A 16,289-nucleotide genomic window follows, 5' to 3' on the forward strand; every position below is an offset into this window, starting at 1 on the left:
AGATCATCCTAACTCGGTGCCGCCATTTTGTTTGAAACAAATGCAAGTGATACTAGAGGTGGAATCTGATTGGTCCATAGGAGAGGCTTAGAAGGGACATAACTCGTAATAACCACTGGTGGGGCTACAATCTAGCCCAGTAATTCCAGCCTAGTTCGGAAACTGGACTTTTAAAGTCAGTTAACTCTCTTGCCCCGGGAAGATGTTTGCCTGGCTACCAGTAAACTAACATACCGGTGAGGATCCGGGGGACTCCCTTGGATAGAGGACCACCTCCGTCGTCTAGTGGTAGACCGTCCACCCGGAGAGCGGAAGGTCCGAGGTTCGATCCCCGATTGCGTCCTACCAAAAGCAGTTAAAGATGGTACTTGTTGTTACCCTGTCTGGCGCTCGGCATTAAGGGGCTAAAACAAGGACTGGTCGGCTCGGAGTCAGTATACTGTTTCTGAGTGGGGTATTCATGTTAAACTGCGGCATGGTACCTCAGTGAGCTAGCACTATAAATCGGCATCAGTCTGGACTAGTACAAGCAGCCACACAAACACACACACTACATGTACGTCGCTTTTTAAGTGCAATAATCTTGAACGCTTGAACCCCATTTCACCTCACCTCACCCTTGGATAGTGTCCAGCGTTGATGAGACACTGATGTAATAAATAAGCTGCAACCTTCATGTTTTGATGGAGTTTAAAAGATTGTGTGTTTCAGGAGCAATCTGTGCCAAAGTATTTTGAGTCTGCTAGCCCACACATTGTTCTTGACATCATTTTCAGTAGATCTTAGTGTTTATGTATGAGCGACTATTAGCTGAGTTAACTAGAACAAGATGAATTTTACTAGGCTCTGGCTTTGGACTGTAAAAATGGGGCTAGATTTACTGAATAAAACATGCACTAGTGCAAACTCATATTGAAAATGCAACCTATTATTTATCTCTCTACATGGATCCAGTGCATGTCAAAATCTTACAAGGGGCGGTCAGGTAGCCTAGTGGTTAAAGTGTTCACTCGTCATGCCGAAGATCCGGGTTTGAATCCCGACATGGGTACAATGTGTGAAGCCCATTTTTGGTGTCCCGTGCCGTCATATTGCTGGAATATTGCTAAAACTGGCGTAAAACCACTCACTCACTTACTCACTCAAAATCTTACATATTTGTGACTGACTTACTAAGAAAGTTTTTTACACAACATTAATCTTTGAACTCATTATGCAATATTTATCCATACTGCATCATTATTAAATGAAATTAAATTAAGAATTCGTATAACGCATTTTCCAATGAACAAATGCTCAAATACGCTTAGACCATCATTGATCATCCATTGAATAGACAGGTTTTCAGTATCTTTTTAAAGTTTGTCAGATTTTTTGTTTGTCGAATTTCTTGTGGCAGATTGTTCCATAACAATGGGCCAGCATGTTGAAATGTCCCATCGCCATGTTTTTGTACGTAACTTTGGCACCACTAGCAGATGGTATCTTGTGATCAGAGTGTTATGTGTAATTTGACATTGTCCTTGAGGCTAGGCGTCATCACATGAATCTTGTCACGTAATCTTATGATCATGACAAGAAAGCAATAGAATGCATGAGATGTTTAAATGTTTCCATTCATTGGCCATAGAGAGTGAACTGAAAATTTCAGAATATTATGCTACTGATTATATACATCTTCAGTTAATAGGTTCCGTTATGAGTGCAACCAGGTTTAGTCTGGTGCAACAAGGCTGTGATGTCAACATGCACCAGGTGCAAGCTATATGTAGTTCCTTATATCGAGCCTTATAATTGTAGCCCCAACTGTGAGAATCTTGATGTAAGAAGAACCGTTGTCCGTCACAGAATAAAGTAGATCAATTCTGTTAATGGAATAGGTCTGTCCCTTTTTTCACATTAAGTTGCAATGAAATTATTGTAATCATGAACTATACAGTCGAGTCTCTTTTAGTTGTAATTCCAGCCAGCAGAGAATCCTGATGAAGTCTTATTATACAAATCGGGTTTTCGGAGAGCATTGTATGATTGTATAAATACATAGCCATGAGGTGATTAGAAACAAGAAGGATAAATGCTCAGTAATTTCATATGCTTATTATCATCAACAATTTATTCATTGATGAATATATTGTAGCCAACAATCAGTGTTTTAATGTGTGTGTGTTGATAAGCTCATCACTAATTGCTGTCATTATTCAAGTACATACTGGAAAAAATAGATCACTTTTCCTGCATTAACTATAACAATTTCTTCATATTGGATTTGGCCATGTTCTAACAGAACTGAATGTTTATTTGACATAATTGTCAGCCATGACAGGGTCCAAAGTCATAAGTCCGCTAGTTGAAGGCTTCAGAAAGGACTAGTGACATTTCCTTGTCGACTTCCACTTTTACCTTTAGATGGATGGCAACTGACGAGGGAATATAAAAACTAATTCCTGACCCTGCATGATGACATTGCGCTCCTGGTGTTTCTGTGAAATTAGTTTCCTTATGTAGAGTGTGCATGCAGACTTAATCAGTTTTATATTGCGTGAAGTATTGATTGAGAAGTGTTGGTAGGTTTTCATTAACAACGTAAAGTGCATTGTTCGTGCATGTGTTACACAATCTGGTTCGAAGGTGCTGGGGGAAGACTTCTATTTTGTTGACGGTATCCCCAGCAACATGTTGACAATATGCAGCTTAAACACCATCATGCTGACAACAATAAGCCAGCTGGTACACATAGCAACAGCTGTTACTAGATGTAGATGCTAGCTTGCTTACTCGGTGTATATTGATTTCAGAGTGCAGATAATGAGATGATCGTGTCATAGCCGTGTAGGTTCAGTAACCCAATTAGCCAATGTTCAAATGTAAATATTCAGGGAGATTTGATTTGTTAATGTGCTTTTAGTGCGTTTCATGTGGATAGGATTGTTATATTTTGTCATGTCTTTGTTTGGTGTTTCTGATTTGAAAATTTGTAACTTTAAAAGTTAATATTTGATTAAAAAGTTTTTTATTATTTTAAGTTTGTCTGCAAATGATGTCAAGTGATTTGTAGAAGCATGGTCAGAAACCAATTGACCCTAATCACTTGGGTTTAACTTATTTATACGATGTTGTGGTTTGGTGAGAGTTGACATTTTGTGTTAATGCCGTCAGGTTTTTTAAAACTCTTTCAGCAAATTTGAGGAAAATTGCATGAGGCAATATTGGCTTGATTGTTAACACATTTAGTCAAACATTTTTCCAAATCAGCTTCACCAATTAGCTACTGTGTGCAATTCCTTTTGTCTGATGTGTAAATGGTTAATTTTGGTCTGTTCATGATGGCGTTTCTCTGGGAGATTAGCCTCTGGAAACTGCTATCTGCCATTACTCTGACAAGTCTGTTTGAAATATACTACTGTTTATAAAAGTGTACCGGTTTTTTTTGTGTTAAAAACTTAGATTCCAGTTCTATCCACTGCATGAGACCAGCTGTGTATATATTATTAAGAACATTGACACCCTGTGGGGATTTCAGGTTAAAATACTGGCCCCCAGCAACCGGTGCTGGTCGAGAGGTGACTTGATCAATGGATCAGGTTGATTGCGTGTCACCGTTCCGTGACAGCATGGATCGTTGTTCATGATATCGATCACTGGATTGTCTGGTCCAGATTCCATCATTTACAGGCTGCTGTCATTTGGATGGAATATTGCTGAAAGCAGCTTTAACCAACAAACTAACAAATGTTTGATTGGCAAGTTAATGGTATTGGCCCCAGTGACATTGCATTCAGTAGTATTATCATGCCAGTGGATTGTCAAGGAAACAGGCCAAACAGTTTGATGAGACTGAATTAAATTAGTTGTCAACATGTATGGAGTACTCTCTTCGGCAAATAGTAATCTGTGAGATACATTTAGACAATTTGACTCATGGATCATGGAGAAAGACTGAGCCAGTCAAGTTGTTTGAGTTACGTCGGCAATTATACAATGTCATTGTGTATCGGAAAGGAACAAATATCAATTTAGCACCTTGACATTCTGTAATTCCATACTACGGCAATTCATAAGTCTATTTACGCTTGTGCTAGGCCCATTAATATACAATATGATTTTACCTGTGGCAATATTAAGTCAGGAGTATATGGATCAGATTCACTTCCTCTTTGTTTTTCTAGAGAGAGCCTTTATGGATGACATTTTTAAGATGCTTTTTTCATGTGATGGAAGCTGATTAAAATGTGATTTAAAACTTTGCAAGTTTAACTGTCTTTCAAACTCAGTTTCCCTGTATTTTGTGTAAGTATGCCATCATAAGTAAAGAATTATAAATGGTATAATGATAACTATTATGAAACAAAGGGAAGTAACTCTCATCCCATCCTTGCTAACCAACACACAGGCAGGTTTGAAATTCACAGAAAATATGAATTATCTATAACTAGTTGCAACTGTTGAAACTGTTGATAGTTATGCATACGATAGACAATACAATTGGCATTTTTAGATTCCCATCGATATTGTACTCTCATAGGGCACATAATTCAATGTATCATTACACCATCAAGTACTATTTTGAATCATGACAGTTCATAATGACATGAATCATTAACAGCAGAATCCTAACCAGGCTTATATATATTTGAAACCCTAAAACAGTATCCATTTCTAATGTGATTCTGGTATTAATCATATTGCATAGATCAGAAGTTTTTGTCGTTTGAGCTTTTCATTGTACTAATGGTAAGTGCTACATATTTGAACCCTTGAGGCGTGTGCAGCTAGACTCTGCTTGTTGATTGCTACATATTTGAACCCTTGAGGCGTGTGCAGCTAGACTCTGCTTGTTGATCCTTGTGATAGTGTCACTGAAAAATGCTCACTGAACGCCCTGAAACTGAAGATGTGAGCCGAGTCATTTTGAAAAACTACACAGTTGGATTCAAGTTTATCAATATTGATGCAGCAGATATGTTCAGCGATCATTGATTGAAGTTTCAAAGCTGGTTTAAGTTTTCTTTCAAATTATATGAAATTTGATGAATCTATGGCCGGGATAATGTCCATCCAGATCGAGGTGACCATGCATGGCTTTAGTTCCCAGTGGGGAGGCTGTGGAGGAATAGGTCCCCCGTATCCTGAGCTTGTCGATGCTGATGCTGATGTTGCCGCACTCAGCAATATTCCAGCTATATGACAGCAGTCTGTAAATAATCAAGTCTGGACCAGACAGTCCAGTGATTGACATCATGAGCATCGATCTACACAATTTGGATACGATGACATGCATCAACCAATTCAGCGAGCCTGACCACCCGATCCCGTTAGTCGCCTCTTACGACAAACAGGTCTTGTCATGAGAGATGACCTGCCCTACCATTGAGCACCCGCTGTTACACAATTTGCATAAAATAGTGAATGTTTGCTTGTTGCCTGACGCCGCACAGCAGTGCTCCTGCCATACCACGGCAGCCTGTAAACAAACCAGCCAATCCAGTGATGGACAAGAAAATCCAGTGCAAGGACAACAGGATTTTGTTGAAGCTGAAATATGTTAATTTTAAATTACATCTGCTGGGTACAAGGGCAGAGATTCTGCTGCTCATAGGTAAAGATATAGACATTCCAGTTTCCGAGTTTACTGTCCTCCATCATTGATTATTGATCGATCCTTGTTTGTTTTGCAAGCCACGATCAATCTTGATGTTTTAACCAATTTCAGGCACAAGTCGGTACATTAACTAGGGAAAAAAATTAACCCGCTCCCTTAGAAAAACAACAATACAACACACAGAGCCATTAGCCCTTTGAATGCCTGTAAAGTAAGTCCAGCCCTTAGGCAGACAGGCCATTTTGTAGGTCTAGTATGGGCCCAGTTTGGACGTATATAAAAATTATTTGAGGTTCTGGGTCCTTGAGATTTGCGGCTACCGCTACGATATGTGAGTGAGTGTGTTCGGTGTAATGAATGGTGAACTGAATAGTATTTCATTTAAGTCCCTGTGTGTCAGTTTGACATGAAAAGATGTAGATCTTACACATGGACCACTTTGGTGAAATCTGGGATTCAAATCCAAGATTTTAGGATTCTGCACACCTAAGGGAGGCAACTCTGCATAGCAAATTGTAGTGCCTCAGATAAGTCATGCCCCTACACAAGGGTCATGTGACCTGTTTACTCCTACGGTTTCTCTGTAGTTCCTACAGATTTGGAATAAAAAACATTTGCTATGATTTCAGGTGAAAAAAGTACAGATATGGTATAAATCGAGTTCTAAGCTGTTGAATAAATATTTCTTCTAATTTTGAACTAAATACAATATGTACCTGTGTACAAATGCATACAAAAACACTATCTAGATAAATGTTCAAAGTAGTATTGATCATTACCGTATTCGACGTAATAAGCGCCCACGGCGATATTTGCTAATATATTGGCTAGTGAACAATCCCAATAAGCACCCCTTCCGATTGATCAATGTACACAAGACTTATTTATTCGCGTATGATACGCACTTGTGTGTTATATGCACCCTTAATTATGGGCAATTAAATTCTGGAAAAATATATCTGTCGTATATAAACATTTCAGGTTGTCAGCATAAACCACGAAATTTATCCTTTAAATAATATTCTAATAAGAGCTCCCTATTTCTAATCTTGCGAGCGCTCTGGGCGCTTATTATGTCGAATACGGTATCTGGTTTACCATGGGTGCCACCATCTTTGAACCAAGTGTGCATGAAGGAAATAGACTGGGGTCATTAAGAGGAAGCAGATGCTCTGAATGGCCGAAACAAAAGCTGATGACCTTGGTCAATCGATGTCAACTGAGGCTCAGCTGTTAAAACTGCATGTTAAATCAACACAACAATACAAGGATTCATACCCTGAGATCTGTCCGTGTCTTTCAGACTCAAAGAGGATGACAGTCATCAGTTCGCTGTGTGGTCTACCTCACCTGCTTGCACACGGGTCTAAATGACTACTGACAAAATACTAGCTAAAACTTGGTGACTGGCGAGTTCGGGGTAGCAGGTCAGATCATGGCATGGAGCCCTTGACTGCCATACTTCATGTACATGGTAGTTAGGAAGACTGTTACAGGTTACATACATAAGGTTTCCTCCAGGGCGTGGTCATCATCTCGTTCAGGACTGGCCAGCAGGACCTCCCTGGGTTCAGCCGGCTCCAACTCAGACATCTCTGTTCCAATAAGAAAATACTTTTATATGATATTTATTCTTTTGAAAACGGGGTGGTCGGGTAGCCTAGTGGTTAAAGCGTTCGCTCGTCACGCCGAAGACCCGGGTTCGATTCCCGACATGGGTACAATGTGTGAAGCCCATTTCTGGTGTCCCCCGCCGTGATATTGCTGGAATATTGCTAAAAGCGACATAAAACCATACTCACTCACTCACTTACTCACTTTTGAAAACATATGATATTTACGATCACAGTGTAAACAAATTACTGGGGTTTTTATATTTTTTTGAAAACATTATGTTTAAAATAAGTTCCACCCTCCTAAATATGTTTGTTTGTTTGTTTGTTTGTTTGTTTGTTTGTTTGTTTGTTTGTTTGTTTGTTTGTTTTGTTTTGTTTTAAAAACATAATGAAACACTTTGAAAAAAACATATTTAAGCCACAAAAATCAACATAAAAAATTCTGGGTATTTACTATTTAGGCATGAGATAAACAACATAACAATTAGATATAGGACGATACAGCAACTGTGCGATCCGATACACATCACAATACATTGCTCATGATCCAGTATGTATCACGATACTTGCATGTGCACTTATCTGTGTGCGTAAGCCATCTTTTTCACAGACAGTTGGCAGTGTCAAATATGGCGCTATGGATGAAAATATTCATGTTTTCACCACTAATTTTCCCTAATTAGTGTTTGATGTTTATAATAGCAAACATTTAAGGTAGGAATCAATATTCTTCACTTAGTGTGCGATTGTGATTGACACTTGTATCGAGAAGTAAAAAACTGGGAACCACCAATGCATCAACAAACCACTGATAACAAAGTTGTCACCCGGACGTAAATCTCATTCGATGTGTTTGGAGATTGACTAGAGAACAGAATGACTGCATCTTTCCTTCTTACCTTCATATGACTTTTGGAGGTACTGGACAGTTGTTTGTGCCATGTAACACATACACTCTTATATCCATATGTTTTCAGTAGGTGCCTGATTGCTGTGTGACGTGTTAAGCAATGTAATACAGCTTTGCATTTGGAGTTAACAGGATTATGATTATGTCATATCATAATTTCCTTTGATGACAAATCTAACCTACTTTGTTAATGTACATTATTATATTCACTTGGGCTGGGACGATACACCAACTGTGCAATCCGATACATATCACGATACCTTACTCACGAGCCAATACGTATCGCGATACTTGCACGTGTACCTATCTATGGTGAGTAAGCCATCTTTTTCATAGACAAGGTTGACAAATACCTGACACCCTAATGATTAACAGTGGGCAGTGTCAGGTTTGACACAATGGATGAAAATATTTACGTTTTCACTATTCATTTTCACTAGTAATTAATGTTTGGTGTAAGACTTATTCAAGAAAATATTTAAGGTAAGAATCGGTACTTTTTCCTCAGTGTGCGACTGTGATCGATACTTGTATCGAGAAGTAAAAAATCGTGATCCGCCGATGCTTCGATGTATGGTGCCACCACTAATATTCGCATTACTCTTTACTACCTACTTGAGTTTGGGAGTCTCAGTTCGTGGGAGCTGCCAGGCTGTGTAAGCTGAAGTGTCACAACAAGCCTGGTAATTATGAGCATCATATTTGTCCTTAAAGAGGCGACTAACAGGATCGGGTTGTCAGGCTCGCTGTTATAATTGATGCACGTCATCGTATCCCAATTGCGTAGATCGATGATCATGATATCAATCTCTGGATTGTCTGGTCCAGACTCGATTATTTACAGACCACCGTCACATAGCTGGAATATTGCATTAAACAACAAACAACAAAATTAGCGTAGCTCTGTGTCATAGATGTTTTTTGCTTGTATTGTCCAGTTTGTATTGCTCAGTTTGTATTGTTCAAATAGTCATGCCGTGGTCGAGTTGTGATTCAACCACCACTAATAACAATGTTATCATACAGACTCGAATCTCATTCGATAGGTTTAGAGATTGACTCAAGCACAGAAACATACCTTTTCAGATTTCGAGTTAAAGTTGAGTATGAGTTTTCAAAATATTTCAGTGTATTATGTTAAAGATGTTTAATTCTTTTGAAAACATGTTATTCTTGAAATCCTATCTCTGTAGTTTTAAGAGTTTTTGATGATCATGGTGTTGACTTTCAAGAGATAATGTTCAGTATATTCCTAGTGAATGCCAAATGGCAGAGTACCAATATTTAAATGTCAAAATAATGAGAAGAATAAATAGATTACAAAACAAAAATCGATTGAAACTGTGTTATGGTGGAAGTATATCATTTGGGGATGATAATGTACCTTCACTCAAGGCATTCAAATTTCCCAGAGCTGCAACAGATGACAATCATTAACATCTCATATTCATTGCAGTCAGTTGAACAGATGGGATTGTTACTATGTTGTATCTCGGACTTGGTGCTGGGTGATTTGGTGTGATTAGATTAATTCTACCGAATTAGCAAGCAAATCATCATTGCTGAAGCCAGAAGTGCTGTATTACTCCTGATGCAGTCGTGGAAATTATTTGGCAGGAAAATAGAACAGTATGTCCCTAAAACCGGGGAGATTAATGCCAATTACTTTGGTATTGTCTTCCAACAATTATACGTCTTACTGAAATACATTCTGACAGTTCACACACAACGTTTGTTCTGCATCGGCAAGCTGTGCATTATGTTCAATTGTGGAATCAGAACGGTTTAATCTACAGAAGTCATCCATGCAAGAGTGGCTGTGGTGCTTGTGTGGTAGGATCTGTCTTGAGTTGGTTATAGGTCAGGCTCTGTGAGGAGAGTCTGAGGCAGAGCAAGGTCCTCGACACACATGCTGTCATACGAGGTGGCAGAGCAAGGTCCTCAGCCCACATGCTGTCATACGAGGTGGCAGAGCAAGGTCATCAGCACACATACTGTCATATGAGGTGGGAGAGCAAGGTCCTCAGCACACATGCTGTCATACGAGGTGGGAGAGCAAGGTCCTCGGCACACATACTGTCATACAAGGTGGCAGAGCAAGGTCCTCGGCACACATGCTGTCATACGAGGTGGCAGAGCAAGGTCCTCGGCACACATGCTGTCATACAAGGTGGCAGAGCAAGGTCCTCGGCACACATGCTGTCATACAAGGTGGCAGAGCAAGGTCCTCGGCACACATTCTGTCATACGAGGTGGCAGAGCAAGGTCCTCGGCACACATTCTGTCATACGAGGTGGCAGAGCAAGGTCCTGGGCACACATGCTGTCATACAAGGTGGCAGAGCAAGGTCCTCGGCACACATGCTGTCATACAAGTTGGCAGAGCAAGGTCCTCAGCACACATGCTGTCATACGAGGTGGGAGAGCAAGGTCCTCGGCACACATGCTGTCATGTGATGTGGCAGAGCAAGGTCCTCAGCACACATGCTGTCTTACGAGGTGGCAGAGCAAGGTCCAAGGCACACATGCCATCATACGAGGTGGCAGAGCAAGGTCCTCGGCACACATGCTGTCATACGAGGTGGGAGAACAAGGTCCTCGGCACACGTGCTGTCATACAAGGTGGCAGGGCAAGGACCTCAGCACACATGCTGTCATACAAGGTGGCAGAGCAAGGTCCTCGGCACACGTGCTGTCATACAAGGTGGCAGGGCAAGGACCTCAGCACACGTGCTGTCATACAAGGTGGCAGAGCAAGGTCCTCGGCACACATGCTGTCATGTGATGTGGCAGAGCAAGGTCCTCAGCACACATGCTCTCTTACGAGGTGGCAGAGCAAGGTCCTCAGCACACATGCTGTCATACAAGGTGGCAGAGCAAGGTCCTCGGCACACATTCTGTCATACGAGGTGGCAGAGCAAGGTCCTCACAGCACACATGCTGTCATACAAGGTGGCAGAGCAAGGTCCTCGGCACACATGCTGTCATACGAGGTGGCAGAGCAAGGTCCTCAGCACACATGCTGTCATACAAGGTGGCAGAGCAAGGTCCTCAGCACACATGCTGTCATACAAGGTGGCAGAGCAAGGTCCTCGGCACACATGCTGTCATACGAGTTGGCAGAGCAAGGTCCTCACAGCACACATGCTGTCATACAAGATGGCAGAGCAAGGTCCTCGGCACACATGCTGTCATACGAGGTGGGAGAGCAAGGTCCTCGGCACACATGCTGTCATACAAGGTGGCAGGGCAAGGACCTCAGCACACATGCTGTCATACGAGGTGGCAGAGAAAGGTCCTCGGCACACATGCTGTCATACAAGGTGGCAAAGCAAGGTCCTCGGCACACATGCTGTCATACGAGGTGGCAGAGCAAGGTCCTCGGCACACATGCTGTCATACAAGGTGGCAGAGCAAGGTCCTCGGCACACATTCTGTCATACAAGGTGGCAGAGCAAGGTCCTCGGCACACATGCTGTCATACAAGGTGGCAGAGCAAGGTCCTCGGCACACATGCTGTCATACGAGTTGGCAGAGCAAGGTCCTCAGCACACATGCTGTCATACGAGGTGGGAGAGCAAGGTCCTCGGCCCACATGCTGTCATACGAGGTGGCAGAGCAAGGTCATCAGCACACATACTGTCATATGAGGTGGGAGAGCAAGGTCCTCAGCACACATGCTGTCATACGAGGTGGCAGAGCAAGGTCCTCAGCCCACATGCTGTCATATGAGGTGGGATCAGGTGGTTACACTGAGAATCTCACCCTCCTTATGAGTCGAATAAAAATAAGGTGGTCTTCTTTTGATATCAAATATTTCAACACAGGTCATTAACTCAAGGAATGTTGATATAATTTTCTCTTTATCATCCAAAATCATTCTTCCAGCTTTTTCAGTTTGTAAACAGTAATAACCAGTGTCTTGTGTGTGAAACCACAGCTGAACAGCTTCAGTGGCAGAGAGATTAGTGATGTCATTTGATTGTGACGTCATGGCAACCGATGACATCACAATGGTCTGAAAAGCATTTGGATACACTTTCATTGTTGAGATATTAAACTTATTTCACTCAATACAAGTGTTATTTCCTGTTTTGGATAATAAAATGTGAAACCTGGATTATCATAGAAGGACCACAGCAATGGAGACCAGGGCCCACTTGCACAAAGCAATCTTAGCGCTAAGACTATCGTAAGCCTATGTTAAAGTATGGGAGTTACGATCATCTTAGTGCTAAGATCGCTTTGTGCAAGTGGGCCCAGATGGTGGAGATTGTTGCTCATGATATCAACCACCAGGTCTTCATTGCTAGTGTAACTAAGGTGCCAAAACCCCAACATGTTCCATTATTTCTCTTGTGGAAATCCGACCAAGGTTTTTGGTGGGATGAGGGAATAATTTTACCATTCAACTTATCCATCCGCCTCAATTGCTTGAAACATTAACAAGTCTAACAGGGTTATTTGGTGCATTTACACAATATCCCCCTACAAAAGGAAAAAATATGTAATGCTCTCTGAGAAAATCAAGGTCATCCCCTTTGCCATCAGGTCCTTAAGATAGACCCATATCAGTATCAATATTATATACTACCGCTCAATGTCATAGCATATGTGTTTAAGTAAGACCACTACAAAATCAATCCTTCAGGGTTTCACCATCCATTGTTACACACAGACCCTGTCTTGACTTTCTTACCTGGTTTATAACTGTCCTTTGTAGACCATTTGGGAATTATTAATCCACAAGGGAACTGCACTCAGTCTAGCTATGAGCTCCTTCTGCGCTGACACTTGACAGACAACAGCTGACGTTAATGGCTACTTGGTAGATGATACAAGTCGGGAAGCCTCATTGTCTGGTAGTGGTCATCTGATGCTGACCATCACAACGCCATGCCGGTCAGCACACTTTAAGAAATGAACATGCAAGATATTTCAAATGTAGGAAATCTAGTCGTTGAGATTTACTAATGTCAATGGCATTTAAGAGAGTTCTGGTTGGGTGTTACTCCCTAATGGCGAATTGTACAAGCATGGCAAACACGCAAACTGAAGTTGAATGCTGTGTCATGCATTGTTAACAAGGAAATGAATTAATCGTGGTAAAACTACACTGACAATACACGTTCACAAGCGTTGTTGTAGCTGCTTGACCTGACCTTGACCTTGATTTTGCTATTGATGAGGAGAGGGTATTGGAATTGGTAGCTGACAGGAGTGTTCAGTATTGATTCTGGCACCCTAGTAGCTGGTTTCACAGCATCAGTTAGAAATTGTCACTGGAATCAAGCGACAGGGAGGGTCGTTGATTAAATGTTTGTGCTACAAGCGGGAGCCTGGCTGTGTATCTTTAACATGCTAAGTAGGAGAATTGTTGGGCTTAAGGGTAGGTAGTATGTCTTGGAGAGCAGAACGATCAGCAGAGCTAGAAGAATAATCAATATGTAAATTCCATACATAATTTATCTGACAATGTTGAAGTGTTGACATGGCTTTTTTGTTGTGTGTGTTAAAATATGATGGATAGAAGAACCCTTTGAATAATTAATGCTTTCAACAAATTGTTAGAACAAATTTTTTGTGTAAGATATTGATTGAATTCCAATGTTTTATTTAAAAAGTAAAATGTCCACATGTAAAATTCTTAAACTTTTTAAAAAAAGGAAAATATTTAAAATTGATCTCGTAAAAAAGTGTAGTATTCAAATTAAAAATCACTGAAAATTGCCTAGCAGAATTTTGCCATTTTGGATCTGTTTGATAAAATGAATGTCAAATTAAAGGAAATCTTATTTTTTAAAAACAAATTACTTGGCATCAAAGAACACATACTGAGCTGACAACTGAACATTAGGAACTGTTCATTCATGAGGTTTGGCATCTGAAATAACCAGGAATTACCAAAATATAAATCTACATGAGACCTTTTAGATTTAAAAATGTATGTTCACATGAATAAAACCTTTGCAGAAATTGATTTGAGTCAAGTTCAGTGACTTGACGTTTTTCAGGTCACTGTGACCTATCCATATAAGGACGTCTATCGTGAAGGTAATCAATGCGGTCTTTTGTTTCTCACACATACAAATTGATTAGGTCTATTCCTACTGTCCTCAATGGGTACTGGGGCTCTAATGCTCTGTCCCCACACACACATCCACACGTAACACCAGCCCCCCAACAGACATCCACACGTAACACCAGCCCCCCCAACACACATCCACACTTAACACCAGCCTCCCAACACACATTAACACGTAACACCAGCCCTCCAACACACATTAACACGTAACACTAGCCCCCCAACACATCCACACGTAACACCAGGCCCCCCAACACACATTAACACGTAACACCAGCCCTCCAACACACATCCACACTTAACACCAGCCCCCCAACACACATTAACACGTAACACCAGCCCTCCAACACACATTAACACGTAACACCAGCCCTCCAACACACATCCACACATAACACCAGCCCCCCAACACACATCCACACTTAACACCAGCCCTCCAACACACATCCACACTTAACACCAGCCCCCCAACACACATTAACACGTAACACCAGCCCTCCAACACACATTAACACGTAACACTAGCCCCCCAACACACATCCACACTTAACACCAGCCCCCCAACACACATTAACACTTAACACCAGCCCCCAAACACACATTAACACTTAACACCAGCCCTCCAACACACATTAACACTTAACACCAGCCCCCCAACACACATTAACACTTAACACCAGCCCCCCAACACACATTAACACGTAACACCAGCCCCCCAACACACATTAACACTTAACACCAGCCCCCCAACACACATTAACACTTAACACCAGCCCTCCAACACACATTAACACGTAACACCAGCCCCCCAACACACATTAACACTTAACACCAGCCCTCCAACACACATTAACACTTAACACCAGCCCCCCAACACACATTAACACTTAACACCAGCCCTCCAACACACATTAACACTTAACACCAGCCCCCCAACACACATTAACACTTAACACCAGCCCCCCAACACACATTAACACGTAACACCAGCCCTCCAACACACATTTACACGTAACACCAGCCCCCCAACACACATTAACACTTAACACCAGCCCCCCAACACACATTAACACCTATGACCAGCCCCCCAACACACATTAACACTTAACACCAGCCCCCCAACACACATCCACACGTAACACTAGCCCCCCAACACACATCCACACTAAACACCAGCCCCCAACACACATCCACACGTAACACCAGCCCCCAACACACATCCACACGTAACACTAGCCCTCCAACACACATCCACACGTAACACCAGCCCCCAACACACATCCACACGTAACACCAGCCCCCCAACACACATCCACACATAACACCAGCCCCCCAACACACATTAACACTTAACACCAGCCCCCCAACACACATTAACACTTAACACCAGCCCTCCAACACACATTAACACTTAACACCAGCCCCCGAACACACATTAACACTTAACACCAGCCCCCCAACACACATTAACACGTAACACCAGCCCTCCAACACACATTTACACGTAACACCAGCCCCCCAACACACATTAACACTTAACACCAGCCCCCCAACACACATTAACACGTAACACCAGCCCTCCAACACACATCCACACTTAACACCAGCCCCCCAACACACATTAACACGTAACACCAGCCCCCCAACACACATTAACACGTAACACCAGCCCCCCAACACACATCCACACTTAACACCAGCCCCCCAACACACATCCACACTTAACACCAGCCCTCCAACACACATCCACACTTAACACCAGCCCTCCAACACACATCCACACGTAACAACAGCCCCCAACACACATCCACACGTAACACCAGCCCCCCAACACACATTAACACGTAACACCAGCCCTCCAACACACATTTACACGTAACACCAGCCCCCCAACACACATTAACACTTAACACCAGCCCCCCAACACACATTAACACCTATGACCAGCCCCCCAACACACATTAACACTTAACACCAGCCCCCCAACACACATCCACACGTAACACTAGCCCCCCAACACACATCCACACTAAACACCAGCCCCCAACACACATCCACACGTAACACCAGCCCCCAACAC

General features: G+C 42.0%; 2 protein-coding genes across 2 annotated transcripts in view; one reads left to right on the forward strand and one right to left on the reverse strand.

The window, feature by feature from the left end:
* LOC124133683 (phosphatidylinositol 3,4,5-trisphosphate 3-phosphatase TPTE2-like) overlaps positions 1–16,289 on the reverse strand; it is an 89,474-nt gene that overhangs the window by 61,337 nt on the left and 11,848 nt on the right. The window contains exons 2-3 of the mRNA XM_048387283.1: positions 12,824–13,035; positions 7,105–7,194 (exon numbers count right to left, since the gene is read on the reverse strand). Of these exons, the coding sequence (XP_048243240.1) occupies positions 7,105–7,192 (88 nt within the window). The 5' untranslated portion in view covers positions 7,193–7,194; positions 12,824–13,035. The remainder of the gene's footprint in view (positions 1–7,104; positions 7,195–12,823; positions 13,036–16,289) is intronic.
* Positions 1–16,289, forward strand: part of LOC124133682 (ankyrin repeat and LEM domain-containing protein 2-like) — an 87,284-nt gene that overhangs the window by 37,346 nt on the left and 33,649 nt on the right. The window lies entirely within an intron of this gene.

This window comes from Haliotis rufescens, unplaced genomic scaffold, assembly GCF_023055435.1.
Source record: "Haliotis rufescens isolate VD_foot unplaced genomic scaffold, xgHalRufe1.0.p SCAF_7, whole genome shotgun sequence".
Taxonomy (NCBI): Eukaryota; Metazoa; Mollusca; class Gastropoda; order Lepetellida; family Haliotidae; genus Haliotis; species Haliotis rufescens.